The 14,426-nt window shown below is 46.8% G+C and overlaps 1 protein-coding gene across 1 annotated transcript in view; it reads left to right on the forward strand.

The window, feature by feature from the left end:
* Nucleotides 1-14,426, forward strand: part of itpr2 (inositol 1,4,5-trisphosphate receptor, type 2) — a 159,517-nt gene that overhangs the window by 40,550 nt on the left and 104,541 nt on the right. Inside the window, exons 11-13 of the mRNA XM_056281998.1 lie at nt 3,652-3,803; nt 4,079-4,178; nt 4,274-4,434. Of these exons, the coding sequence (XP_056137973.1) occupies nt 3,652-3,803; nt 4,079-4,178; nt 4,274-4,434 (413 nt within the window). The remainder of the gene's footprint in view (nt 1-3,651; nt 3,804-4,078; nt 4,179-4,273; nt 4,435-14,426) is intronic.

Genomic DNA, 14,426 nt, shown 5'->3' on the forward strand with positions numbered 1-14,426 from the left:
GTGCTGGCGTTGCCATGCAGGGAACATTGGGTGAAGTTAACTTGTGACGTGCTGGCGTTGCCATGCAGAGAACATTGGGGGAAGTTAACTTGTGACGTGCTGGCGTTGCCATGCAGGGAACATTGGGGAAGTTAACTTGTGACCTGCTGGCGTTGCCATGCAGAGAACATTGGGGAAGTTAACTTGTGCCTTGCTGGCGTTGCCATGCAGGGAACATTGGGTGAAGTTAACTTGTGACGTGCTGGCGTTGCCATGCAGAGAACATTGGGGAAGTTAACTTGTGACGTGCTGGCGTTGCCATGCAGAGAACATTGGGGGAAGTTAACTTGTGACGTATTGGTGTTGTCATGCAGAGAACATTGGGGAAGTTAACTTGTGACGTGCTGGTGTTGTCATGCAGGGAACATTGGGGAAGTTAACTTGTGCCGTGCTGGCGTTGCCATGCAGGGAACATTGGGGAAGTTAACTTGTGACGTGCTGGTGTTGTCATGCAGAGAACATTGGGGAAGTTAACTTGTGCCTTGCTGGCGTTGCCATGCAGGGAACATTGGGGAAGTTAACTTGTGACGTGCTGGCGTTGCCATGCAGAGAACATTGGGGAAGTTAACTTGTGACGTGCTGGCGTTGCCATGCAGGGAACATTGGGGAAGTTAACTTGTGCCGTGCTGGTGTTGCCATGCAGAGAACATTGGGGGAAGTTAACTTGTGACGTATTGGTGTTGTCATGCAGAGAACATTGGGGAAGTTAACTTGTGCCTTGCTGGCGTTGCCATGCAGGGAACATTGGGGGAAGTTAACTTGTGACGTGCTGGCGTTGCCATGCAGAGAACATTGGGGGAAGTTAACTTGTGACGTGCTGGCGTTGTCATGCAGAGAACATTGGGGAAGTTAACTTGTGCCTTGCTGGCGTTGCCATGCAGAGAACATTGGGGAAGTTAACTTGTGCCGTGCTGGCGTTGTCATGCAGAGAACATTGGGGAAGTTAACTTGTGCCTTGCTGGCGTTGCCATGCAGAGAACATTGGGGGAAGTTAACTTGTGACGTGCTGGTGTTGTCATGCAGAGAACATTGGGGAAGTTAACTTGTGACGTGCTGGCGTTGCCATGCAGAGAACATTGGGGGAAGTTAACTTGTGCCTTGCTGGCGTTGCCATGCAGAGAACATTGGGTGAAGTTAACTTGTGCCGTGCTGGCGTTGCCATGCAGAGAACATTGGGGAAGTTAACTTGTGCCGTGCTGGCGTTGCCATGCAGAGAACATTGGGGGAAGTTAACTTGTGCCTTGCTGGCGTTGCCATGCAGGGAACATTGGGTGAAGTTATCTTGTGACGTATTGGTGTTGCCATGCAGGGAACATTGGGTGAAGTTAACTTGTGACGTATTGGTGTTGCCATGCAGGGAACATTGGGTGAAGTTAACTTGTGCCTTGCTGGCGTTGCCATGCAGAGAACATTGGGTGAAGTTAACTTGTGCCGTGCTGGCGTTGCCATGCAGAGAACATTGGGGGAAGTTAACTTGTGACGTGCTGGCGTTGCCATGCAGAGAACATTGGGGGAAGTTAACTTGTGCCGTGCTGGCGTTGCCATGCAGGGAACATTGGGTGAAGTTAACTTGTGACGTGCTGGCGTTGCCATGCAGAGAACATTGGGTGAAGTTAACTTGTGCCGTGCTGGCGTTGCCATGCAGAGAACATTGGGTGGAGTTAACTTGTGCCGTGCTGGCGTTGCCATGCAGGGAACATTGGGTGAAGTTAACTTGTGCCGTGCTGGCGTTGCCATGCAGAGAACATTGGGTGGAGTTAACTTGTGCCGTGCTGGCGTTGCCATGCAGGGAACATTGGGGAAGTTAACTTGTGACGTGCTGGCGTTGCCATGCAGGGAACATTGGGGAAGTTAACTTGTGCCGTGCTGGTGTTGTCATGCAGGGAACATTGGGGAAGTTAACTTGTGCCGTGCTGGCGTTGCCATGCAGAGAACATTGGGGAAGTTAACTTGTGCCGTGCTGGTGTTGTCATGCAGAGAACATTGGGGAAGTTAACTTGTGCCGTGCTGGCGTTGCCATGCAGGGAACATTGGGGAAGTTAACTTGTGACGTGCTGGTGTTGCCATGCAGAGAACATTGGGGAAGTTAACTTGTGACGTGCTGGCGTTGCCATGCAGGGAACATTGGGGAAGTTAACTTGTGACGTGCTGGTGTTGCCATGCAGAGAACATTGGGGAAGTTAACTTGTGACGTGCTGGTGTTGTCATGCAGAGAACATTGGGGAAGTTAACTTGTGCCGTGCTGGTGTTGCCATGCAGAGAACATTGGGTGAAGTTAACTTGTGCCGTGCTGGTGTTGCCATGCAGAGAACATTGGGTGGAGTTAACTTGTGCCGTGCTGGCGTTGCCATGCAGAGAACATTGGGGGAAGTTAACTTGTGCCGTGCTGGGCCATTATCTGTTGCATCTGGATGGTTTAGCTTATAGCTGAGTTTTGTTCCTTCTGCCATTGAATTTCTAAACTGTTGTGTTAATTTTTTGTTGTCTCTCTATTGTCTATGTATATCATATGTATATCACTGTTTGTGAGGCTCTGTACAGAGGGTGAGAACAACTCTCCTCTTGCAGGACAATGAAGTACAGATCTATCGAGCTACACACCAATGTCTAAAATGCCACTGGAAAAAAGTCACGACTTTCCAGCTCAAATTCCTTGAGATGTTTATTTTGGTCAAGTCTTTCTTCACTAACAGATTTTATCAACAGAGTTCATATATCAGTACTTGCTTATCCATGTTTGGTCTATTGGAAGACAGTAAAAAGCCAAACTGTTGAGCAAAACATGAGACTTTAGTGCAAAAATAACAGATTATTTCCACTTTTCAGTAGAATCACTTTAATTGATGATTACTTACACCCCCCCAGGAAAATGTTTGAGAATTGTTTGGGAAATGTGATTGAATTATATATGAAAATGATGAAGCTGAGCGTCCGGGTTGTGTAGCAGTCTATTCCATTGCCTACCAACACAGGGATCGCCAGTTTGAATCCCTTTGTTACCTCTGGCTTGGTTGGGCATCCTTACAGGCACAGTTGGCTGTGTCTGTGGGAAGCCGGATGTGGGTATATGTCCTGGTCGCTGCACTAGCGCCTCATCTGGTTGGTCGGGGCGGCTGTTCAGGGGGAAGGGGGAACTCGGGGAAATAGCGTGATCCTCCCACGCGCTACATCCCCCTGGTGAAACTCCTCACTGTCAGGTGAAAAGAAGCGGCTGGTGACTCCACATGTATGGGAGGAGGCATGTGGTAGTCTGCAGCCCTCCCTGGATCAGCAGATGGGGTGGAGTAGTGACCGGGACGGCTCGGAAGAGTGGGGTAATTGGCTGGGTACAATTGGTGAGAAAAAAAAAAAGGGGGGGGGGTGTTCCATGAGCAGAAAAAAAAGTGGAAAAAAAAAGAAAATGATGAAGCGATGTCACTTAGACTGCATAAGACTGTGTAATATGTGGCTGGTTTTTCATCAATGAGCATGTCTTACTGCAATTGTTTTCACTATGCATTAATGAAAACAGTGTCAAAAAAGAGTTTGAAGATTGTGTGTGTGTGTGTGTGTGTGTGTGCGTGCATGTGTGCATGAATGGGCGTATTGCTTGTGCATGCCTGGGTGCTGCAGAGTGAGACAGATGCCGTGTTCCCTAAGAGGAAGCGTCAAGTTGCAGAGAGGATTGCCTTGACACTGGTGTCTGTCCCCCATGGTAATGACATCGCTTCCCTGTTTGAACTGGATGCCACCACTCTGCAGAGGGCTGACTGCCTCGTCCCCAGGTCAGTCTGTCAAGCAAGGTCAAGAAGACTGCAGCAATTGTAACTCTGATGGAGTCTGTTGAAAACTCAAAGTGGTGTAATCGTTACTCTGCACCTGAATTGCAAACAGTACTTGTCAGGTTTAGTGTCGATAAAATTTCATAATAGATAAGGGTTTCAATTTATAGGTGAGCTACGATACAGTAATGAGACAGTTTGAAATGACCGATGTAAAATGTGATGTGTTTGAAACTATATCAACTGCCAGTTGTTGTGTTTTAAACCTTAATCCTCAGAAACTCCTATGTGAGGCTCAGACATCTGTGCACCAACACCTGGGTGACCAGCACCAACATCCCCATCGATGCAGAGGAAGAACGACCTGTCATGCTCAAGGTTGACACACTGTCACACCTACACACGAAAATGAAAGCTTAAACAACCTAAATATGCATGCGTCTTCTTGAACCTTCTCCTTTCTGCTGCCATAGATTGGCACCTGTTCCACAAAAGAGGACAAAGAGGCGTTTGCCATTGTATGTGTGCCCCTGTCTGAGGTCAGGGACTTGGACTTTGCCAATGATGCCAACAAGGTCCTAGAGGCCACTGTGAGGAAACTTCAATATGGAAACATCACTCAGAATGAGAGGAGGTACATGGAAAGATGGCATAAAAATGTAACACAGCTAGTAAGCATCTTTATACATGCTGAATAATCCAGGTAAGGAAATCACAGAAGGTTGAATCAGTTCATAATAATGATAATAATTTTATTTATACAGCACTTTTCTAAAATAGTGTTACAAAGTGCGTCACAAAATAAAACATAAAACCAGACAAGGAAGGAATAAGAGTAAGATCAACTAAGTGTAAAATAAAAACAGCAAAAATAAAAAGAAATATCAAACATTTGTAAAAGCTTTCATAAAAAGAAAAGTTTCGAGACGAGATTAAAAGAAGCTAGAGATTTAGTTCGTCTTAACTCAGCAGGAAGAGAGCTCCATAGTGTGGGGGTTCTAACAGCAAAAGCCTGATCACCCTTTGTAACCAACTGAGACCTGGGAATAACTAGCAGGGCTCCATCTGCAGACCTTAATGGTCGAGGGGGGACATACCAAGTCAATAAATCACAACAGTATAAAGGAGCAAGACCATTTAAAGCTTTAAAAGTGAGCAGTAAAATTTTAAAATCAATTCGAAATATAAGAGGGAGCCAGTGTAGGAAGGCAAGCACAGGAGTGATATGGTCATGCCTCCTTGTCCCGGTAATGAGCCGAGCAGCAGCATGTTGTACCAACTGCAGACGGTGGAGGGAGCCTTGCTGATACCAGAATAAAATGCATTACAGTAGTTGAGCCAAGAAAAGATAAAAGCGTGTACAACTTTTTGCAAATCGGCAGTTGATAAAAATGACCTAATTTTGGAGATTAGCTTGAGTTGGAAAAAGCATGACTGAATAACATGTTTAATTTAATTGTCAAAACTTAGGTTAGCATCAAATATTACCCCAAGAGTCATAGCATCCTACTTAGGACCACTTGACAGACCACCAAGATTAGTAGTAAACGGACTGATGGAATTTTCGGGACTGAACAGAATGACCTCAGACTTATCATCATTAAATTTAAGAAAATTTTTGGACATCGAGGATTTAATGTCAGAGAGGCAAGTTGTGGGATTTAATAGGGTGCTAGGATCAGTGGGTTTTGGTGGCATGTATAACTGAGTGTCGTCAGCATAAAAATGGTAGAGCACATCGTGATTTTGATGACCTGGCCAAGGGGCAGCATGTATATAGAAAAAAGAAGGGGGCCAAGAACTGAGCCTTGAGGAACACCACAACTCAACTGAGCCACCGAAGAGGTAGAGCATGGCTTACTTTGTACTGGAGCAAGCCGTAGCGCGCTCCAGGACCTCCCAGATTTGAACTGGCACCTATTTGATTGGCTCCGCCACCTCTGTCGTCACTATAAAAATCTGTAAAAACCTTTTCTCTAATATTTAGTGTTATCTGTTCTGTCACTCTATTATTTCCCATTGACGTTTTTCGTAAATCGATTGTTTGCCTACGTTTGATGCATTTTAAACCGGCTATTTTTTCTTAAATAGAAAGAGAGAGAGAGAGCGAGAGAGACGTCAATCACTCAAGTCACGTAGTGCACGCCACGTCACAGGAGCTAACCTTACCGCGATATTAGACTCACAACAACTAGCCGCCTACCCTATCAAAAGCCATTGATTAAAAAATGTCAAAAAAGACAGTCAAATTTGTTTAGTTTTTTCAGACCAGCAGGCCAGCCGAACCTTAAGAAAGCCATGGTAATTTCGGAACACCAACAAGGAAGGGGACAGAAGAGCAGCAGCTAGCTAGCACAAGCATAGCAGCACCTGCTACTAGCAAACATGACAAGCAGGAGGATAATGAGCCAAAGGGCAATCGAAGAGAACTTTTTTCAAGATGTACCCCTACATACAGGACAAACGAGCGATAGAACCTTGGACCAGAGGGCGCTTTTCGGAAGCCTGGCAAGGAATCGGGAAAAGTATGCTAACACAAGGGAAATACAAACCCCAATTCCACTGAAGTTGGGACGTTGTGTAAAACGTGAATAAAAACAGAATACAATGATTTGCAAATCCTTTTCGACCTATATTCAATTGAATACACTACAAAGACAAGATATTTAATGTTCAAACTGATAAACTTTGTTGTTTTTTACAAATATTCACTCATTTTGAATTTGATGCCTGCAACACGTTCCAAAGAAGCTGGGACAGGGGCAACAAAAGACTGGGAAAGTTGAGGAATGCTCAATTACACCTGTCTGGAACATTCCACAGGTGAACAGGTTGACTGGAAACAGGGGAGTGTCATGATTGGGTATAAAAGGAGCATCCCCGAAAGGCTCAGTTGTTCACAATCAAGGATGGGACGAGGCTCACCACTTTGTGAACAACTGCGTGAGCAAATAGTCCAACAGTTTTAGAACAACATTTCTCAACGTACAACTGCAAGGAATTTAGGGATTTCATCATCTCCAGTCCATAATATCATCACTAGATTCAGAGAATCCAGAGAAATCTTTGCAGGTAAGCGGCAAGGCCCAAAACCAACACTGAATGCCCGTGACCTTCGACCCCTCAGGCGGCACTGCATTAAAAACCGACATCATTGCGTAAAGGATATGACCACGTGGGCTCAGGAACACTTGGGAAAACCATCGTCAGTTAACACAGTTGGTCGCTACAGCTACAAGTGCAAGTTAAAACTCTACCATGCAAAGCCAAAGCCATATATCAACACCACCCAGAAATGCCGCCGGCTTCTCTGGGCTCGAGCTCATCTGAGATGGACCGACACAAAGTGGACAAGTGTGCTGTGGTCTGATGAGTCCACATTTCACATTGTTTTTGGAAATCATGGACGTCGTGTCCTCCGGGCTAAATAGGAAAAGGACCGTCCAGATTGTTCTCAGCGCAAAGTTCAAAAGCCAGCATCTGTGATGGTATGGGGGCATGTTAGTGCCCATAGCATCATGGGTAACTTGCACATCTGTGAAGGCACCATTAATGCTGAAAGGCACATACAGGTTTTGGAGCAACATATGCTGCCATCCAAGCGACGTCTTTTTCAGGGACGTCCCTGCTTATTTCAGCAAGACAATGCCAAGCCACATTCTGCACGTGTTACAACAGCAGGGCGTCATAGTAAAAGAGTGAGGGTACCAGACTGGCCTGCCTGCAGTCCAGACCTGTCTCCCATTGAACATGTGTGGCGCATTATGAAACGCACAATACGACAACGGAGACCCCGGACTGTTGAGCAACTGAAGTCGTACATCAAGCAAGAATGGGAAAGAATTCCACCTGCAAAGCTTCAACAAGTAGTGTCCTCAGTTCCCAAACGCTTATTGAGTGTTGTTAAAAGGAAAGGTGGTGTAACACAGTGGTGAACATGCCCCTGCCCCAGCTTCTTTGGAACGTGTTGCAGGCATCAAATTCAAAATGAGTGAATATTTGCAAAAAAACAATAAAGTTTATCAGTTTGAACATTAAATATCTTGTCTTTGTAGTGTATTCAATTGAATATAGGTGGAAAAGGATTTGCAAATCATTGTGTTCTGTTTTTATTCACGTTTTACACAATGTCCCAACTTCACTGGAATTGGGGTTTGTACCAAACAGAATACAACGAGTTAATTGATGATTTATAGCTAGCTGAGGTGTCCGTTCAGCAAAGAAAATCCCTAGCAGCTAGTGTTGGCTATATTTCAAAGCATATGTCTTTTTTTTTAAAAACATTTTGATTGGATGAAACTGTTGGGGGCTGGGAATGCCTTCCATGCAGTGCTGCCTGGAAGAGTACGTTGGGGGCTTAAAACACCATCGAGTGACCAGGTGTGTCTGCTCCTGAAGCTGTCTTCAATCCACGTACTTCACATACAGGGGTCAGTACTATAGGGAGAGGCGTGGGTGTGCTATGGGTTCCCCAGTCTCACCTGTAGTGGCCAACTTGTACGTGGAGGAAGTGGAGAAGAGGCTCTGATGTCCTGTCCAGGGACACCACCTAGCCACTGGTTCAGATTTGTGGATGACAACTGGGTTAAAATTAAATCTCAGGATGTACCACGTTTCACCGACCACATTAACTCTGGACAACCACATCAAGTTCACCAGGGAGGATGTGGAAAATGACAGGTTATTCTTAGACTGTGAAATTGCAATTGGTGATGGGGGACATTCGATTGTTGATGTTTACCGTAAACCTACACATACTGATCAGTACTTAAGGTTTGACTCTCATCATTCACTGGAGCACAAACTATGAATCATCAGGACGCTGGACCACCGAGCTGACAATGTCCCCACCAACACAGCGGACAGAGAAGGGGAGAAATCCCACATTAATCAGGCCCTGGTTAAGTGTGGTAATCCTAACTGGGCATTTGTCAAAGCCAGGAAGACGCCCAAACAGTGCACCAGCCAATCGAAGAGAGAAGGACAACAGCTGTCTATGTATAAACCAGTGGTGATTCCATATGTGGCAGGAGTGTCGTAACAGTTGAGACGCGTATTTTCCAAACATCGCGTCTCAGTTGCTTTCAAACCCCAAGACACACTGTGCCAGAAGTTATTCCACCCCAAGGATCAGGTCCCCCTTCACAAACAGAACAATATAGTGTACACTGTTAAGTGCCAGGAGGATTGCCGTGACTTGTACATCGGGGAAACTAAACAGACGCTGACCAAAAGAATAGCACAACACAGGAGAGCTAACACATCAGGCCAGGACTCCACAGTCTACACCATCTACAGGCCAGTGGCCACTCTTTCAAGGATGAGGATGTGCACATCCTTGGTAGGGAGGAACGCTGGTTTGAACAGGTAGTCAAAGAGGCCATCTATGTTAAGAGGGGACGACCATCCCTGAACTGGGGGGGTGGGGGGGCTAACAGTACATCACCATCGTACAATTCTGTGATTGTAAACATTCCCAAATCCTCTGTGAATAGTACACATAACCATTGTAACTCTAAATTAATGGTCATGGTAATTTGCATATGAAACGGATTGTTCTTTTCGGTCATTATACAACTCATCTCATCTCATCACATCTTCAGCCGCTTTTCCGGGGTCGGGTCGCGGTGGCAGCAAGCTAAGTAGGGTGCTCCATTATACCACTGTGTTGTTTATAAGGGTGGGGATACCTGCAGTCAGTTGAGACTGAAGAGGTCACTTAGATGAGTGATGAAATGTTTCTGTCAATAAACATTGGGTCCAGATGAACCGATTCAACTTTCTGTTACAGCTAGTAAACCTATTTCAGAATCAAAATCATGTTTATTGGCCATGTAGGTTTGCACATACATGGAATTTGACTCTGGTTTCTTGGCTCCCTCAGTGTACTTAACATAGAATAACAACACTACAACACAGCAATCTTTAGATATATACATAGAATTGACTTATACAGGTGAAATAAGAGGTGATAAGATGTAGTGGTGCAGAGAATATATTAGATGCTGAAATAAATGTTAGCGGGTTACTGACATACACTCACCGGCCACTTTATTAGGCACACCCGTCCAACTGCTCATTAACGCAAATTTCTAATCAGCCAATCACATGGCAGCAACTCAATGCATTTAGGCATGTAGACATGGTCAAGACGATCTGCTGCAGTTCAAACCGAGCATCAGAATGGGGAAGAAAGGTGATTTAAGTGACTTTGAACGTGGCATGGTTGTTGGTGCCAGACGGGCTGGTCTGAGTATTTCAGAAACTGCTGATCTACTGGGATTTTCACGCACAACCATCTCTAGGGTTTACAGAGAATGGTCCGAAAAAGAGAAAATATCCAGTGAGCGGCAGTTCTGTGGGCGAAAATGCCTTGTTGATGCCAGAGGTCAGAGGAGAATGGCCAGACTGGTTCGAGCTGATAGAAAGGCAACAGTAACTCAAATAACCACTCATTACAACCGAGGTATGCAGAAGAGCATCTCTGAACGCACAACACGTCGAACCTTGAGGCAGATGGGCTACAGCAGCAGCAGACCACACCGGGTGCCACTCCTGTCAGCTAAGAACAGGAAACTGAAGCTACAATTCGCACAGGCTCACCAAAATTGGACAATAGAAGATTGGAAAAACGTTGCCTGGTCTGATGAGTCTCGATTTCTGCTGCGACATTCGGATGGTAGGGTCAGAATTTGGCGTCAACAACATGAAAGCATGGATCCATCCTGCCTTGTATCAACGGTTCAGGCTGGTGGTGTAATGGTGTGGGGGATATTTTCTTGGCACACTTTGGGCCCCTTAATACCAATTGAGCATCGTGTCAACGCCACAGCCTACCTGAGTATTGTTGCTGACCATGTCCATCCCTTTATGACCACAGTGTTCCCATCTTCTGATGGCTACTTCCAGCAGGATAACGCGCCATGTCATAAAGCTCGAATCATCTCAGACTGGTTTCTTGAACATGACAATGAGTTCACTGTACTCAAATGGCCTCCACAGTCACCAGATCTCAATCCAATAGAGCACCTTTGGGATGTGGTGGACCGGGAGATTCGCATCGTGGATGTGCAGCCGACAAATCTGCAGCAACTGCGTGATGCTATCATGTCAATATGGACCAAACTCTCTGAGGAATGTTTCCAGTACCTTGTTGAATCTATGCCACGAAGGATTAAGGCAGTTCTGAAGGCAAAAGGGGGTCCAACCCGGTACTAGCAAGGTGTACCTAATAAAGTGGCCAGTGAGTGTATATGCCTGAGGTAGATGACATGACAGAGCGTACCAGTATATGTACAATGTACAGTGTTAAGCGTTCATTTGAATGATAGCCCGTGGAAAGGAACTGTTTTTATATCTGGCAGTTTTGGAGTACAGTGCTCTGTAGCACCTACCAGAGGGGAGGAGTTGGAACAGGTTGTGGTCAGGGTGTGATGGGTCTGCATAGATGTCGCCTGCCCATTTCCTGAGTCTGGAGGTGTGTAAGTCCTGAATGGAGGGGAGGTTGGCACCAATGATTTTCTCTGCAGACCGGTTGTTCGTCCGTCACAGCGACAAGGACCATCTAGTCATCCTGTGATGGATGACTGATGACTTGCGCAATGATTAAAGTGAGGAAGAGTTGCGCATCATCAACCCCACTCTGTCGTCCAAGACCACCTACTACCAGTAGCAAGACTAGCGTGACAACTTGCAATGGAGATGGATGCAGATTTTTCCTCAGGGTTTCTTCCCGAAGCCTTCCGTAGACGAGTATACCCGCAAGGCAGCAGAGGTTTTAAATCAGAGTTTGCCTTCTCCTAGATGAACTGCTCGACAGGCTAACGAGCTTCATCTACCCGGGTTTGAAATCAGAGTTGTCCTTCTCCTAGATTGGCTGCCAACCAAGGCTAACGAGTCCAATCGACCCACCCGGTTATACCGCCGGGAACCAGGTCGCCCCCGCAGCAGACTTTGTGAAAACAGGAGGTACCACGAGAAGGTGCTGCTGCGGACACATTTGCGTAGGAGTGGCAATATGCTGAAGTCCTGATGGACCCACGGCGATCACTACACCAGGAAACGAGAGGCCACAGCACCACTTCGCATTCCTTTTGGCATGTAGGACATCTGGCCCAATACTCGCCACCTCCCTGCAGACCTAACTGTCCATTGTAGTCTGTCCCTGTCCTGTTTAGTGGTCGAACCAAACCAGACAGTGATGGATGTGCGGAGGAAAGACTGGATTATTGCAGTGTAGACTGAATCAACAGTTCCTGAGGCAGGTTGAACTTCCTGAGCTGGCGGAGAAAGTACATCCTCTGCTGGGCCTTTTTGATGAATGTAACTATGTTGGATGCCCACCTTAGGTCCTGGGAGATTGTGGAACCCAGAAATCTGTAGGTTTTCACCATAGAGTTGAGTATGTTGAGTATGGTGGTGGGGGGGCAGTATTGGGGGGCTCCCCCTGAAGTCCACTGTCATTTCCACTGTTTTGAGCGTGTTCAGCTCCATATTGTTATGGCCACACCAGAGGGCCTGCTGATCAACCTCCTGTCTATATGCCGACTCGTCACCATCCCAGATAAGGCCAATGATGGTGTGTCGTCCACAAACTTCAGGAGTTAACAGACCGGTCACCTGAGGTGCAGTAATTTGTGTAGAGGGAGAAGAGTAGAGGGGAGAGCAGACATCCCTTGGGGGCGCCAGTGCTGATTATCTGGGTGCTAGATATGATTTTCCCCAGCCTCACCAGTTGCCCCCTGTATGTCAGGAAATTTTTAATCCACTGGCAGGTGGGAGCTGGTACAATGAGCTGGGTGAGTTTGGAGTGGAGGATATCTGGGATGATGGTGTTGAACGCTGAGCTGAAGTCCACAAACAGGACCCTTGTGTATGTCCCTGGGGAGTCGAGGTATTGGAAGATGTAGTGCAGCCCCATGTTGACTGCATCATTCACTGACCTATTTGCTTGGTAGGCAAACTGTGTGTGTGTGTGTGTGTGTGTGGGGGGGCGCTGTGATTTCATTCAGGTGGGCCAACACCAGTCTCTCGAAGGATTTCATGACCACAGACATTAGGGCAGTGGGCCTGTAGTCATTTAATCCTGTGTTACAGGGTTTCTTGGGGACCAGGATGATAGTAGAGCTGTTGAAGCAGGAGGGAACTTCTCACAGCTCCAGTGATCTGTTGAAGATCAGTGTGAAAATGGGGGCCAGCTGGTCAGCACAGAATTTAAGACAGGAGGGTGACATGCCATCCGGGCCCGATGCCTTCCTAGATGGCGGCATGCTGGACGCAGCGGCTACTGCGGCTCCCTGTTCAGGGTTGTGTTTTCTTTGTTATTCACACGTTAGTTTTAACTTTATTTACAAGTGTAGGTCCTGCGCTCTTCTACAGCCATCAGGACCTGTTAAACCTCAGAACGGATTACTCACTTCCCTCCACCATCACGGACAACTTCCCCATCGATATTATCCGCTCACCGGTCTCGCAGTGGAAACGCTGCCCCCTGTCGGCAACGTGAACAGAAGAGGGGGAAGCGAGGCGGGCTACATGCTAAGCTAAGTAGCGCTCCCTTCAGAGTTTCCCTACCCAGCATCTTCATGGCTAATGTCCGGTCGTTAGCTAACAAAATGGAGGAGATAAGACTCAGGCTGTCCTCTCAGAAAAGGCTGCAGAACTGCTGTCTGCTGATGTTTACGGAGACTTGGCTCAACAGCAACATGCCGACTCGGCAGTCAAGCTAGCGGGCCGCACAGCCTTCCGTGCCGACAGGACAGCGGACTCCGGCAAGATCCGCGGAGGAGGTTTGAGTATTTATGTCAATAACTCTTGGTGCAACAATATAAAGATGGTTGAAAGGCATTGCTCTGCTGATCTGGAGCTCCTTATGATTCAGTGCAGGCCTTTTTACCTGCCCAGGGAGCTAACGGCCATTACCATCACCGCTGTATACATCCCCCCACATGCTAATGCTAAGGTAGCACTTAAGCAGCTACAATGTGCCATCAGCAGACAGCAGACCCAACACCCGGACAATGCCTTTATCATAGGGGGTGACTTTAATCAGGCTAACCTCAAGGCTGTATTGCCCAAATTCCATCAGCATGTCTCCTGCCCCACTAGAGGACAAACACCCTGGACCATCTCTATACAAACATTAAGGACTCATACAAAGCTTCTCCCTGCCCTCATCTGGGGCATTCTGACCACCTCTGCCTGTTCCTGGTCCCAGCCTACAAACCCCTAATAAAACGGGTCAAGCCAGCAGTAAAGACAATCATTGTCCGGCCAGAAGGGGCAGTCTCTGAACTCCAGGACTGTTTTGACAACACAGACTGGAGTATTTTTGCACATTCAGCTACCCATGGCTCCCATACAGACATTAATGAACAGACATCTGCCATACTAGCCTACATGAACTTTTGCACTGAGGGTGTCGCAACAAAAAAATCAGTCCGCACCTTTCCAAACCAGAAACCCTGGATGACCAGTGAGGTCCGGCAGCTGCTGAAAGTCCCGGATGCAGCGTTCAAGTCAGGTACCTGTGAGGCCTACAGCGCAGCCAGATCCAACCTCAAAAAGGGCATCAGAACAGCCAAACATAAATATTCCCTACGAATAGAGGACCACTTTCACAATAAC

Source organism: Lampris incognitus, chromosome 6 (genome assembly GCF_029633865.1).
Source record: "Lampris incognitus isolate fLamInc1 chromosome 6, fLamInc1.hap2, whole genome shotgun sequence".
Taxonomy (NCBI): Eukaryota; Metazoa; Chordata; class Actinopteri; order Lampriformes; family Lampridae; genus Lampris; species Lampris incognitus.